This window comes from Hypanus sabinus (genome assembly GCF_030144855.1).
Source record: "Hypanus sabinus isolate sHypSab1 chromosome X1 unlocalized genomic scaffold, sHypSab1.hap1 SUPER_X1_unloc_16, whole genome shotgun sequence".
Classification (NCBI taxonomy): Eukaryota; Metazoa; Chordata; class Chondrichthyes; order Myliobatiformes; family Dasyatidae; genus Hypanus; species Hypanus sabinus.
This window is the reverse complement of record NW_026778964.1, coordinates 339036-352906: the sequence shown is the minus strand read 5'-3', so window position 1 is coordinate 352906 and position 13871 is coordinate 339036. Positions and strand designations below refer to the sequence as shown.

Sequence of the window (13871 nt, the reverse complement as noted above, 5' to 3'; positions counted from 1 at the left end):
GTGGGGGAGTCTAGGACCAGAGGACACAGATAGAGTGGATGTGGAGAGGATGTTTCCTATAGTGGGGAGTCTAGGACCAGAGGACACAGATAGAGTGGATGTGGAGAGGATGTTTCCTATAGTGAGGGAGTCCAGGACCAGAGGACACAGATAGAGTGGATGTGGAGAGGATGTTTCCTATAGTGAGGGAGTCCAGGACCAGAGGACACAGATAGAGTGGATGTGGAGAAGATGTTTCCAATAGTGGGGAGTCTAGGACCAGAGGACACAGATAGAGTGGATGTGGAGAGGATGTTTCCTATAGTGGGGGAGTCTAGGACCAGAGGACACAGATAGAGTGGATGTGGAGAGGATGTTTCCTATAGTGGGGGAGTCTAGGACCAGAGGACACAGATAGAGTGGATGTGGAGAGGATGTTTCCTATAGTGGGGGAGTCTAGGACAGGAGGACACAGATAGAGTGGATGTGAAGAGGATGTTTCCTATAGTGGGGGAGTCTAGGACCAGAGGACACAGATAGAGTGGATGTGGAGAGGATGTTTCCTATAGTGGGGGAGTCTAGGACCAGAGGACACAGATAGAGTGGATGTGGAGAGGATGTTTCCTATAGTGGGGGAGTCTAGGACAGGAGGACACAGATAGAGTGGATGTGAAGAGGATGTTTCCTATAGTGGGGGAGTCTAGGACCAGTGGACACAGATGTGGATGTGGAGAGGATGTTTCCTAAAGTGGGGGTGTCTTGGACCGAAGACACAGCCTCAGAATAGAAGGATGTCCCTTTACAACAGAGAAAAGGAGGAATTTCTTTAACCAGAGGGTGGTGAATCTGTGGAATTCATTGCCACAGACGGCTGAGGAGGCCGAGTCACTGGGTGTATTTAAAGTGGAGTTTGATAGATTCTTGATTAGTCAGGGTGTCAAAGGTTACGGGGAGAAAGCAGGAGAACGGGGTTGGAGAAGGATAATATATCAGCCATGATGGAATGGCAGAGCAGACTCGACGGGCTGAATGGCCTCATTCTGTTTCTATGTCTCCAGATTGCGGAACCCGGCATGATCACGGGGAGAAGGTACAAACTCTTTACAGACCGCGGCGGGAATTGAACCCAGATCGCCAGCCCTGTAATGATGTTACGCTGACCGCCAGTCTGCTGTGATGCCACCACCCCCCCCCCCAAACCCAGAGACTATTCTGATGTGCTGTAATAATTGACGGCTCAATGCATTTACTGCGGAGACGCACCAAGTCAGAGACCTAAAGGCTGATTTATACTTCTGCGTAGCAGCCTACACCGTAGCCTTCGTGAGTGGCCTGCTCCGTTGTGAGCATCTATCCCTGTGTGATGGTGTGTCTGCGTTGTTCTGCGATTCACCGCCAAAACGCCATTTGTCGGTGGGGTTTCTAATGGCGACTGAGTGCATCACGTTGGAGTCGGAGCTGATAAATGTGAACAAGGGTTCACTTTTATTGAGATTACTGCACCGCAGAAAGGGGAGAAGACGTCGGAGGAGATGGTGTGTACGTGACCACTGAACGGACTGAGGCAGGAGGGTGGATTTTCTCTGCTCGTCCGGCCACCGAGAGACACGGACGGGGAAACGCATTTCGAATATTTTCGGATGTCGGCAGGTAGACCTGACGATTCGGTTTGTCGTCTCACACCATTTGTCTCACATCAGTGTGCGCAGAGTATGCCTGCAGACAGGACAGGAGGAAATGCGATGCTCCTGAGCGGACCAATCACGGTTGTCGCGGGGTGCGTCGCATTTTTTTGGAGAGGTGCGCGTCAGCCTATGGTGCAGGGTACAGCATAGGTTACGCGGCTGCGGCGTTCATTTGACGCAGAAGTATAAATCAGCCTTAAATCTGACCTCCCGCACTTGCTCTTCTGACAATCAGTAATGTTTTGAAGCTCCCGTTTCCCCACGCGTAGGGCAAAACCAACACAACGGCAGCAGCGTCCGTCCAGGCAGGCGTTCGCCTTTCGCCAATTATCCCGTCCGGGCGCGGGGTGTCATCCACACAAGGAGACGGGAATGGAAGCGGGTTGGTTCCCACTTTCGAGAATCATTTCCCGAAGGCGGGGCCCGTCTCAGCTGGAACAAACCGAAGCACGGACTAACCCAACCACAGTCGGCGGAGTGTCTCTGATGCAGCTGTGCCGGTATCAGTCCCTCCTACCTCTGGAACCAGGACACCTTGCCAGTGTTTTCCGAAATAAGTTGGATAGAAATAGGCAAGTCAGGTTTTAAAAATGAATATATATTCAGAGACAGAGCACCGTGACAGGCCCTGCTGGCCCCGTGTTCAGTGGTTCTCTTTAATATCAGAGAATTTATTCAAGATACAACCAGGAATTCTCATTCTTCGCAGACATCCATGAAAACAGAGGAAATGCCCCCAAAGAGCGAGTGACAGTAAATATGTTGGAAACTTCTACAGTTGTACCGTGAGGGCATTCTGATGGGCTGCATCACTCAAACACGAGGAGATCTGCAGGTGCTGGAAATTCAAACAACACACACAAAATGCTGGTGAACTCAGCAGCCCAGGCAGCATCTATTGGGAGAAGTACAGTCGATGTTTCAGACCAGGACCCTTCATCCTGATGAAGATGATGATTATGTCTTGATTTGACCACAGCATCAGCAGTATACTTTGTGTTTCCTATAGATGCTGCCTGGCCTGCTGCGTTCCACCAGCATTTTTTTGTGAGGCTCCATCGCTGTCTGGTACGGTGGAGGGGGGTGCTACTGAACAGGACCGAAAGAAGCTGCAGGAGGTTGTAAATCTATAACCATAACGATCACAGCACAGAAACAGGCCGTCTCGGCCCCTCTAGTCCGTGCCGAACACTTTCTTACCTCGTCCCACCGATCTGCACTCAGCCCATAACCCTCCATTCCTTTCCTGTCCATATACCTGTCCAATTTTACTTTAAATGACAATACCGAACCTGCCTCTACCACTTCTACTGGAAGCTTGTTCCACACGGCTACCACTCTCTGAGTAAAGCAGTTCCCCCTCCTGTTACCCTTAAACTTTTGCCCCTTAACTCTCAACTCATGTCCTCTTGTTTGAATCTCCCCTACTCTCAATGGAAAAAGCCTATCCACGTCAACTCTATCTACCCCCCCTCATAATTTTAAATACCTCTATCAAGTCCCCCACAGGTTCAGGAACAGTTATTGAAAGGAGAGGAGTGTGGACCATGGAAGAAAGGGGAGGGGGAGGACTCAGGTGAAAGGTAAGACCAGGTGAGGGGGATGGTGGGTGGGGGGCGAGGAGTATGCTGACAGGGTGTGTCCTGAGGCTCCTGCACCTCCCTCCTGATGGTTGAGGGGTAATAACTGTTCCTGAACCTGCTGGTGTGGGTCCTGAGGCTCCTGTACCGCCTTCCTGATGGTTGAGGGGTAATAACTGTTCCTGAACCTTGTGGTTTAGAAAAATAGAAACATCAAAAATAGGTGCAGGAGTAGGCCATTCGGCCCTTCGAGCCTGCACCGCCATTCAGTCTGATCATGGCTGATCATCCAACTCAGAATCCTGTACCTGCTTTCTCTCCATACCCCCTGATCCCTTTAGCCACAAGGGCCATACCTAACTTCCTCTTAATTATAGCCAATGAACCGGCCTCAACTGTTTCCTGTGGCAGAGAATTCCACAGATTCACCACTCTCTGTGTGAAGAAGTTTCTCCTCATCTCGGTCCTAAAAGGCTTCCCCATTATCCTTAAACTGTGATCCCTCATTCTGGACTTCCCCAACTTCAGAAACAATCTTCCTGCATCTGGCCTGTCCAATCCCTTTAGAATATTATACGTTTCAATAAGATCCCCCCTCAATCTTCTAAATTCCAGTGAGTCTAAGCCTAGTCGATCCAGTCTTTCTTCATATGAAAGTCCTGCCATCCCAGGAATCAATCTGGTGAACCTTCTCTGTACTCCCTCTATGGCAAGAATGTCTTTCCTCAGATTAGGGGACCAGAACTGCACACAATACTCCAGGTGTGGTCTCACCAAGGCCATGTACAACTGCAATAGAACCTCCCTGCTCCTGAGGCTCCCGTACCTTCTTCCTGATGGCAGCAGTGAGAAGAGAGCATGTCCTGGGTGGTTGTGGGGGTCCCTGACAATGGATGCTGCTTTCCTGCGACAGCGTTTCACGTAGATGTGCTGAGTGGTGGGGAGGGCTTTACCTGGGATGGACTGGGCTGTATCCACCACTCTTTGTAGGATTTTCCAGTCAAGGGCACTGGTGTTTCCATACCTGGCTGAGACCTACAGCATCACCAGCTCCACACAGACCCACGAGTCACCCCGACACTGCGCATAACTTATTACCGTAGCAGGCCCAATAATGGTGACGCCCCTCTCGTCCGCCATCTTGATTAATCGCCTTGTCAATGCTTCAGGGATTCCTTCAGCGATGATAGCGATTGTCCGAATCTGCAAAGACAAAGAACAGCACTCAAGAGATTCTGCGGATGCTGGAAATCCAGAGTAACACTAACACTAACACACACACACACACACACACACACACACACACACACACACACACACACACACACACACACACAATGGAGGAACTCAGCAGGTCGGGCAGCTACTATGGAAATGAATACACAGTTGACGTTTCGGGCCAAGCCCTTCCATCAGGACTGGAGATCAAGGGGGAAGATGGCAGAATAAAAGTCTAGCATTGTCTCCCTTTCCGTTTCCAGTCCCAATGAAGGGCCTTGGCCTGAAACACTGACTCTGTACAGTGGGCCATCCTTATCCGTGGATATAATAAAGCGATCGGAAAGAGGTGAAACGCCATCGGTCATTGGAAAAGCGTTGGGCTACGTCGGTCAACGATCGGAACAATTTTAAAGGATAAAGTGAGAAAGGCTCTGCCCCAATGAAAGCTACAATTATTACTAAGCAACGCAGTGGTTTCATTATTGGGTTTTGGGTTTTTGATCCTCCACATCAACCCTGCACGGTGGAGAGTGCCCTCGGGAGTGATCTGTCCCGAGTCCCGAGCCCTGCTGAAACGTACGTTCTTAAGTTTTTTATATGCATAGAAAGGTAAAGTATATACTATATACTAAGACAAACGTTTGACTAATTGACGCTAAATAATACCAGAAGTACCTGTTCGATCCAGATCCACAATAACGCACGCACATCCTCCCGTATACTTTAAATCATCTCTAGATTACTTATAGTACCTAATACAATGTAAATGCTGTGTAAACAGTTGTTATACTGCATTGATTAGGGAATAATGACAAGAAAAACAGTCTGCAGACGCTCGAACGACGAGCGCTGGAAGAGCACTTCCGGGTTTTCACGATTCGCGGCTGGTTGAAGTCGCGCGTGCGGAACTCGCGGATAAGGAGGGCCGACTGTATTCACTACCACAGGTGCTGCCTGACTTGCTGAACAACGTGGGTCTGTTCGGATCTTGCCATGTCGAATGACAAGGGTGATCACCGTTTTTTGGCCACGATTGTTCTACGGAAGTGGTTTGCCATCGTCTTCTTCTGGGCAGTGTCCTCACAAGCTGAGTGACCCCCCCACCAGCCATTATCAATACCCTTCAGAGATTGTCTGCCTGGCGTCAGTGGTCGCATCACCAGGACTTGTGATCTGCACCGGCTGCTCGTACGACCGTCCACCGCCTTCTCCCACGGTTTCACCTGACCCTGATCTGGGTGCCACACCTCACCCAAGGGTGAACTGCAGGCTAGCGGAGGGAAGGAGCGCCTCACACCTCCTTTGGTAGGGTCGCATCCCCACACCGCACCACCCCCCCACCAACCACCCTGGACTACGTAGGTTTCGTCGTTAGCCCAAGGTTTCAATCACAGACTCAAACTCTCTCAGGATGAGGTGGGGAGGGGGGAGAGGAAGAGAGAGTGATGGGACTTCAAACTACAACTTTTCTCCCCCGACGTAGGCTGTCTGCGGGTGTCCAGGGAGGGGCACCAGCGAGGGCGGAGGGGCTTTATCGTGTCCTTTCTGGGACAGCCCCCACCAGACACTGTGGGGCAAGCAGGCAAAGAGATAGAGTCTAACCCTCCGGCCTAACAGACCACGTCGCCCGAGGCAACACGGCGCACACACACCGCAGGGATAACCACAACTTTTGGAGGAATGCTCCTGGAACTGAATCAGAAAATAGACCGGGTGAAACAGATCTGCCTCAATAGACAGTAGGTGCAGGAGTAGGCCATTCGGCCCTTTGAGCCAGCACCACCATTCACTGTGATCATGGCTAATCATACACAATCAGTACCCCGTTCCTGCCCTCTCCCCATATCCCTTGAACTCCGCTATCTTTCAGAGCTCTATCTAACTCTTTCTTTTTTTTTTTTTTTTAAATAATTTTTTATTGCATTTTTAAATGATTACAAAGTATGAAAAAAAAACAATGTATATAACCCATACCCCCTCCCCTTAACCCCTCCCCCCTAACTACCCCTTAGAAAAAAAAGAAAGAAAGAAAGAAAGAAAGAAAGAATGCCTGGTGGTTGGAAGATCTCCACATGCTCCATGGAGTTCGTAATAATTTTAATATGTATATTTATTTCTTTCCTCTAATAACCAATTGTTTCATCTTAAAAGCATCTATATATTTAATCCTGTCTTTTGTAAATAAGGGCTCCAAATTTTCAAAAATGTTTCATATTTATCTCTTAAATTATAAGTAATTTTTTCTAATGGAATACAACCATAGATTTCTTTCTTCCAAGAATCTATACTTAAATGTGTATCCGATTTCCAAGTAACTGCAATAGCTTTTTTGGCTACTGCCAGTGCAATTTTTATAAATTCTTTCTGATACTTATTTAGTTTGAGTTTCGGTTTTATCCCTTCAATATCACCTAGTAAAAATAATATTGGATTATGAGGAAATTGTGTTCCTGTAATTTGTTCCAGTAAAAGTCTTAAATTTGTCCAAAAAGGTTGAATTTTAGAGCAAGACCATGTCGAATGTAAAAAAGTACCAGTTTCCTGGTTACATCGGAAACACTGATCCGATAAATTTGGATTAAATTTTTTTATTTTTTGTGGTGTAATATATAATTGATGTAGAAAATTATACTGCACTAATCTTAACCGAACATTTATTGTATTTGTCATACTGTCAAGGCATAGTCTTGACCAATTTGTTTCTTCAATTTTAATATTCAAATCACTTTCCCATTTTTGTCTTGACTTGTGGACTCCTTGCTTAATTACCTGTCTTTGAATCAAATTATACATGCAAGATACAAATTTTTTGATATTTCCTTTTTGAATTAAAATTTCTATTTCATTAGATTTCGGCAATAACATTGTTTGACCTAATTTTTCTCTTAAATAAGCCCTTAATTGAAAGTAACAAAATAAAGTGTTGTTTGATATTTTATATTTATTCTTTAATTGTTCAAATGACATTAATATACCTCCTTCAAAACAATTCCCTATATATCTAATCCCATTTTGAATCCAATTATATAAAAGTTGATTGTCCATTGTAAAAGGAATAAGTCTATTTTGAATTAAAGATCTCTTTGCTAATAAAGATTTTTTTATCTCATCATCAACATTTATCTTATTCCATAAATCAATCAAATGTTTTAATATAGGAGATTCTTTCTTTTCCCGTATCCATTTAGATTCCCATTTGTATATAAAATCTTCTGGTACATTTTCTCCTATTTTATCTAATTCTATTCTAATCCATGCCGGTTTATCTTTCTCGAAAAAAGATGCAATAAATCTAAGTTGATTTGCTTTATAATAATTCTTAAAATTTGGAAGTTGTAATCCTCCTAGATCAAATTTCCATGTCAATTTTTCCAACGATATTCTGGACATCTTACCTTTCCAGAGGAATTTCCTCAGATATTTATTTAACTCTTGAAAAAACTTCTGGGGTAATTGTATTGGTAATGATTGAAATAAATATTGTAATCTAGGGAATATATTCATTTTTATAGTATTTACTCTACCTACTAATGTTATTGGTAGTGCCATCCATTTTTCAAGATCTTCCTGAATTTTTTTCAAAAGTGGTAAGTAATTTAATTTGTATAAGTTTTTTATATCATTATCAACTCTTATACCTAAATATTTTATACCATTTGCTGGCCATCTAAATTGAGTTATTAATCGACATTGATTATAATCTCCTTTAGTAAGAGGCAAAATTTCACTTTTATCCCAATTTATTTTATAACCCGATATTTTCCCATATTCTTCTAGTCTATAAGATAATTTGCGTAGTGAATGTAATGGATCTGTTAAATAAATTAAAACATCATCAGCAAATAAGTTAATCTTGTATTCTTCCTGATTAACTCTGAAACCCTTAATATCTGGGTCCATTCTAATTAATTCAGCTAATGGTTCTATTGCCAACACAAACAAAGCAGGTGATAGTGGGCAACCTTGCCGAGTTGATCTTGTTAACTGAAATGATGTTGAAATTTGACCATTTGTCACTACTTTAGCTTTGGGATTAGTATTTAAGGTTTTAATCCATTTTATAAATGATGTTCCTAATCCATATTTTTCCAATACCTTAAATAAAAAATCCCATTCCAATCTATCAAATGCTTTCTCTGCATCTAAAGCAACCGCCACACTCATTTCCTCCCTCTTTTGTGCTAAATGGATTATACTAAATAACCGAGTTACATTATCTGCCGATTGTCTATTTTTGATAAATCCTGTTTGATCCATATGCACTAATTTTGGTAAGCATTTAGATAATCTATTAGATAAGATTTTTGCTATTATTTTATAATCAGTGTTTAATAAAGAAATAGGTCTATATGATGCTGGTTTTAAAAGGTCTCTGTCTTTTTTTGGCAATACTATTAAAATAGCTGTTGAAAAAGATTCTGGAAGTTTATGCGTTCTTTCCGCCTGATATATTAATTCCATAAAAGGAGGAATTAATAAATCTTTAAACTTTTTATAAAATTCAGGTGGAAAACCATCTTCTCCTGGAGATTTATTACTTTGAAGTGATCCCAAAGCTTCTTCAACTTCTTTCACTGTAAAAGACATACCTAATCCCTTCTGTTCTTCTGTATTTAATTTTGGAAGAGTTATTTGTGATAAAAATTCTTCTATCTTAACATCGTCATTCTTTGATTCTGATTTATACAACTCAGAATAAAAATTCTTAAAAGCCTCATTAATTTCTAGAGGTTTATAAGTAATTTCATTCACTTTTGTTCGAATTGCATTTATTGTTTTAGAAATCTGATCTGTTTTTAACTGCCATGCAAGAACTTTATGTGATCTTTCACCTAATTCATAATATCTCTGTTTAGTTCTCATAATTGCTTTTTCTGTTCGATATGTCTGGAGTGTATTATATTTTAACTTCTTATTAATAAGTTGTCTTCGTTTTTCTTCTGTCATATTTCTTTGAGATTCTTTTTCTAATTTTATAATCTCCTTTTCCAATTGATCTATTTCTATCATATATTCCTTCTTAATTTTAGAAGTATAACTTATTATCTGACCTCTCAAATATGCTTTCATTGCTTCCCACAATATAAATTTATCATCAACTGAATGTAAATTTGTATCTAAAAAGAACTGAATCTGTTTTTTCATAAAATCACAAAAATCTTGACGTTTTAGTAAAATTGAATTAAATCTCCATCTATAAATTGATTCCTCTTTATCTGTCATTATCATTGTCATTATTAAAGGAGAGTGATCAGACAATATTCTTGCTTTATATTCCATGTTTTTCACTCTATCTTGAATATTTGTTGATAACAGGAAAAAATCTATCCTTGAATATGTTTTATGTCTATTTGAATAAAATGAATAATCCCTTTCTTTTGGATTGATTCTTCTCCATATATCAATCAAATTTAGATCTTTCATCAATGATAGAGTTAATTTTGCTACTTTTGATTTTGTAATAGCCTTTGTTGATCTATCTAAAACTGGATCTAAACAAAAATTAAAATCTCCACCTATTAATATTTTATCATGTGCATTAGCCAAATTCAAAAAAACCTCCTGTATAAATTTTACATCATTTTCATTTGGTGCATAAATATTCATAAGAGTCCATAGTTCTGAAAAAATTTGACAATGTATAATTAAATATCTTCCTGCCGAATCAATTAATACATTTTGTATTTTAATTGGTAAATTTTTATTAACCAAAATTGCAACTCCTCTTGCCTTTGAGTTAAATGAAGCTGCAATAACATTTCCAACCCAGTCTCTTTTTAATTTCTGATGTTCTATATCCGTTAAATGAGTTTCTTGTAAGAAAGCTATATCTATTTTCATTTTTTTAATGTATGTTAAAATTCTTTTTCTTTTTATTGGTCCATTAAGCCCATTAACATTAAAACTTAAAAAATTCAATAAATTAGTCATTATTTTTATTTATGTTACTCCAATCTATAATAATACCTAATCTTTCAACTCTCATTATATCCTGGGAAATCTTTTTAGAAGTCTCCATGTTGCTATGTGTGTCCCCACCAATCATCCAGGCAAAAGAATAGAAGAAAAATAGAAAATAAAGAAAAAAACAAAATACCCCCCTACTAATGTTGTGAAAAAAAAGAAACACAACATTACCCCCCTCTATTGTACGGGTCATGGCAATCGCCATGATTACACACGTGAATCCCGTAGTAACCGATTCAAAGCTCCCCAGCCCCCCCGCAACATGAAAGATATATATATATAAAAAAAAACATACCATTCTCAATTAATATTTCTAAAATATTACTTTTCTCCCTTATATCGTCCTTAAATGTCCATCAGTTCCATTTACTTTCTCTATCTTCGTCTTTAACCATTACATTTAGAAATCTCCGCTTTTAATCAACGAATAGATGGAAGTCTTTGTGCAAACACCTCCGCATCTTGATAGTCAGAAAAAAATCTTTTTCCTTCCTCCAAAAAAATTATCAGTGTTGCTGGGTGACGCATTGAAAACTTATAACCTTTTTCCCACAAAACCTTTTTAGCTGGGTTAAATTCTTTCTTTCTCTTCAAAAGGTTATAACTTATATCAGGATAAAAAAGAACTGGTTTCTCAGCTATCATCAACGGACCTTTTCTTCTTTTAGCACCCTGGGCAGCCGCCCTCAAAATCTTTTCTTTATCCTGGTATCTTAAACATCTTATCAAAATTGATCGCGGATTTTGATCATCTTGAGATCTTGGTCTTAAAACTCTGTGCACCCTTTCAATCTCAATTAAAGGTTCTTCTCCCATTTCCAATTTTTCAGGAATCCATTTTTGAAAAAAATTTATTGGGTCTTCTCCTTCGGTACCTTCTTTAAGTCCAACAATTTTAATATTGTTGCGTCTACTAAAATTTTCAAGTTTATCAATTTTTCCCACGAGTTGTTTTCTTTCTGATGTCCAGGCGTCATTATCATCTTCCATCTTCTTCATTCTTCCCTCCATATCTTCCATTCTGACGTCCAAATCTATAATTTTCTTTTCCATTTTTTCCTGTTTCTTTGTCATTTTATCAAACATAGCCTCCATGTTTGCTATTTTTTGTGTCATTACTTTTTGGTTACTTTTAATTACTTTTAATGCCTTTAATTTATGCATTATTTGCCTCAAAGTCTTTTTTGTACTTTCAGAGGAACTTTCGTCTTCTCCATCTTCATCTGATTTTTCCAGAGAGTCCGTCTCTCTCTCAGACCCACTTTCACTGTCGGTTTCAGTCGTTGCTGGGATTTGTAGTTCTGGTTGTTCTCTTTTGCGCATGCTCGTTCCTTTACGCTTGCGCAGTTCTCGTTGATCTTTCCCTTTAGAAATGGCCGATGCTGCCGCAGTCTCCTTTTCTGTTTCACCGGTGGTGTGTTGTACCTGAGTCCGCGGTTCTTCGGTAGAAGTAGGCCTTGATTCTGTTCCAACTTGAGCGGTCTTCGCGGTAGCAGTTTTCTTCGTCCTCTGTTTATGAGGCATAGCTTAAAACAATCCGGACTAGTTTATAAGTAACCTTAAAAAAGTATTAATTAACTTTTCTTCACTTAGACATTGATTTATTAACTTTTTTACGGGAGGGCTGGATTCCAGCGTCTCGATCCTACGTCATCACGTGACGTCCCCCTATCTAACTCTTTCTTGAATGCATCCAGAGAATTGGTCTTCACTGTCTTCTGAGGCAGAGCATTCCATAGATCCACAACTCTCCGGGTGAAAAAGTTTTTCCTCAACTCCGTTCTAAATGGCCTACCCCCTTATTCTTAAACTGTGGCCTCTGGTTCTGGACTTCCCCCAACACTGGGAACATATTTCCTGCCTCTAGTGTGTCCAATCCCTTAATAATCTTATATGTTTCAATTAGATCCCCTCTCATCCTTCTAAATTCCAGTGTACACAAACCCAGTCGCTCCAATCTTTCAACATATGACAGTCCCGCCATTCCGGGAATTAACCTTGTGAACCTACGCTGCACTCCCTCAATAGCAAGAATGTCCTTCCTCAAGCACTTAAACGCAGATCATTACAGCACAGCACAGGCCCTTCCGCCCACAATGCTGTGCCGGTCTTTCTACCTAATCCGAGGTCAATCTAACCCTCCCCTCCTGCACGGTGGTCTGTAGTTCAGACTAGCTGTCGGCATCTAGCTACACCCCTTTGACAAACAGGCCAAACCAGCTGGGCCTCGTACCCCGGAGAGAGAGGGACGTGCCTGCCCTTGCGTGTGAAGCCAGCTCCGGCGGTCTGGGTGGACGAGATCTACAGCGAGATCCAACGGCCAGGAAGGCGGCTCTGCGACGCCCAGCAAGGCACAGAAGACGTCACAAACAAGATGCTGGATCTCCCTCTCAAACATGCGCACACGCGCTCTCTCTCTCACGCGCGCTCTCACACACGCGCTCTCACACACTCGCTCTCACACACACACTCCCACACACACACTCTCACACACACACTCTCTCTCACACACACACACACACGGAGGAACTCAGCATCGATGGCGAGGAATAAACAGTCAACGTTTTGGGGATGAGACCCTCTGTCGGGACTGGGGACTGCGGAAGACTCCAGTTTTGATGACTCCTCCTACCAATGGGCCCAGACTTCTGAGGTTGAGCGCGTAGAACATCTCTTCCACTTTTAAAACAAAACCTTGTGCATTCTCAAAGAGCGAACTGCCATCTTCGGATACAACTGACAACCAAACAGTATCGTATAGTTTTGGGCCCCTCATCTAGGGAAAGGATGAGCTGAAACTGCAGAGGTTTCAAAGGCTCCAGGGTTCAGTGGCTGGTCATATGAAGTGCATTTGCATCTGGGCCTGTACTCACTGGAATTCAGAAGAATGAGGGGTGACCTCATTGAAACCTATCGACTGGTGAAAGGGCTCGATAGAGTGGATGTGGAGAGGATGTTTCCTATAGAGGGGGAGTCTAGGGCCAGAGGACACAGACAGAGTGGATGTGGAGAGGATGTTTCCTATAGTGGGGGAGTCTAGGACCAGAGGGCACAGATAGAGTGGATGTGGAGAGGATGTTTCCTACAGTGGGGGGAGTCTAGGACCAGAGGACACAGATAGAGTGGATGCGGAGAGGATGTTTCCTATAGTGGGGGAGTCTAGGACCAGAGGGCACAGATAGAGTGGATGTGGAGAGGATGTTTCCTATAGTGGGGGAGTCTCGGACCAGAGGACACAGATAGAGTGGATGTGGAGAGGATGTTTCCTATAGTGGGGGAGTCTAGGACCAGAGGACACAGATAGAGTGGATGAGGAGAGGATGTTTCCTATAGTGGGGGAGTCTAGGACCAGAGGACACAGATAGAGTGGATGTGGAGAGGATGTTTCCTATAGTGTGGGGGAGTCTAGGACCAGAGGACACAGATAGAGTGGATGTTT

General features: G+C 42.3%; 1 protein-coding gene across 1 annotated transcript in view; it reads right to left on the bottom strand.

Moving 5' to 3' along the window:
- LOC132385611 (ATP-citrate synthase-like) overlaps positions 1-13871 on the bottom strand; it is a 174275-nt gene that overhangs the window by 48422 nt on the left and 111982 nt on the right. Inside the window, exon 21 of the mRNA XM_059957784.1 lies at positions 4343-4447. Within this exon, the coding sequence (XP_059813767.1) occupies positions 4343-4447 (105 nt within the window). The remainder of the gene's footprint in view (positions 1-4342; positions 4448-13871) is intronic.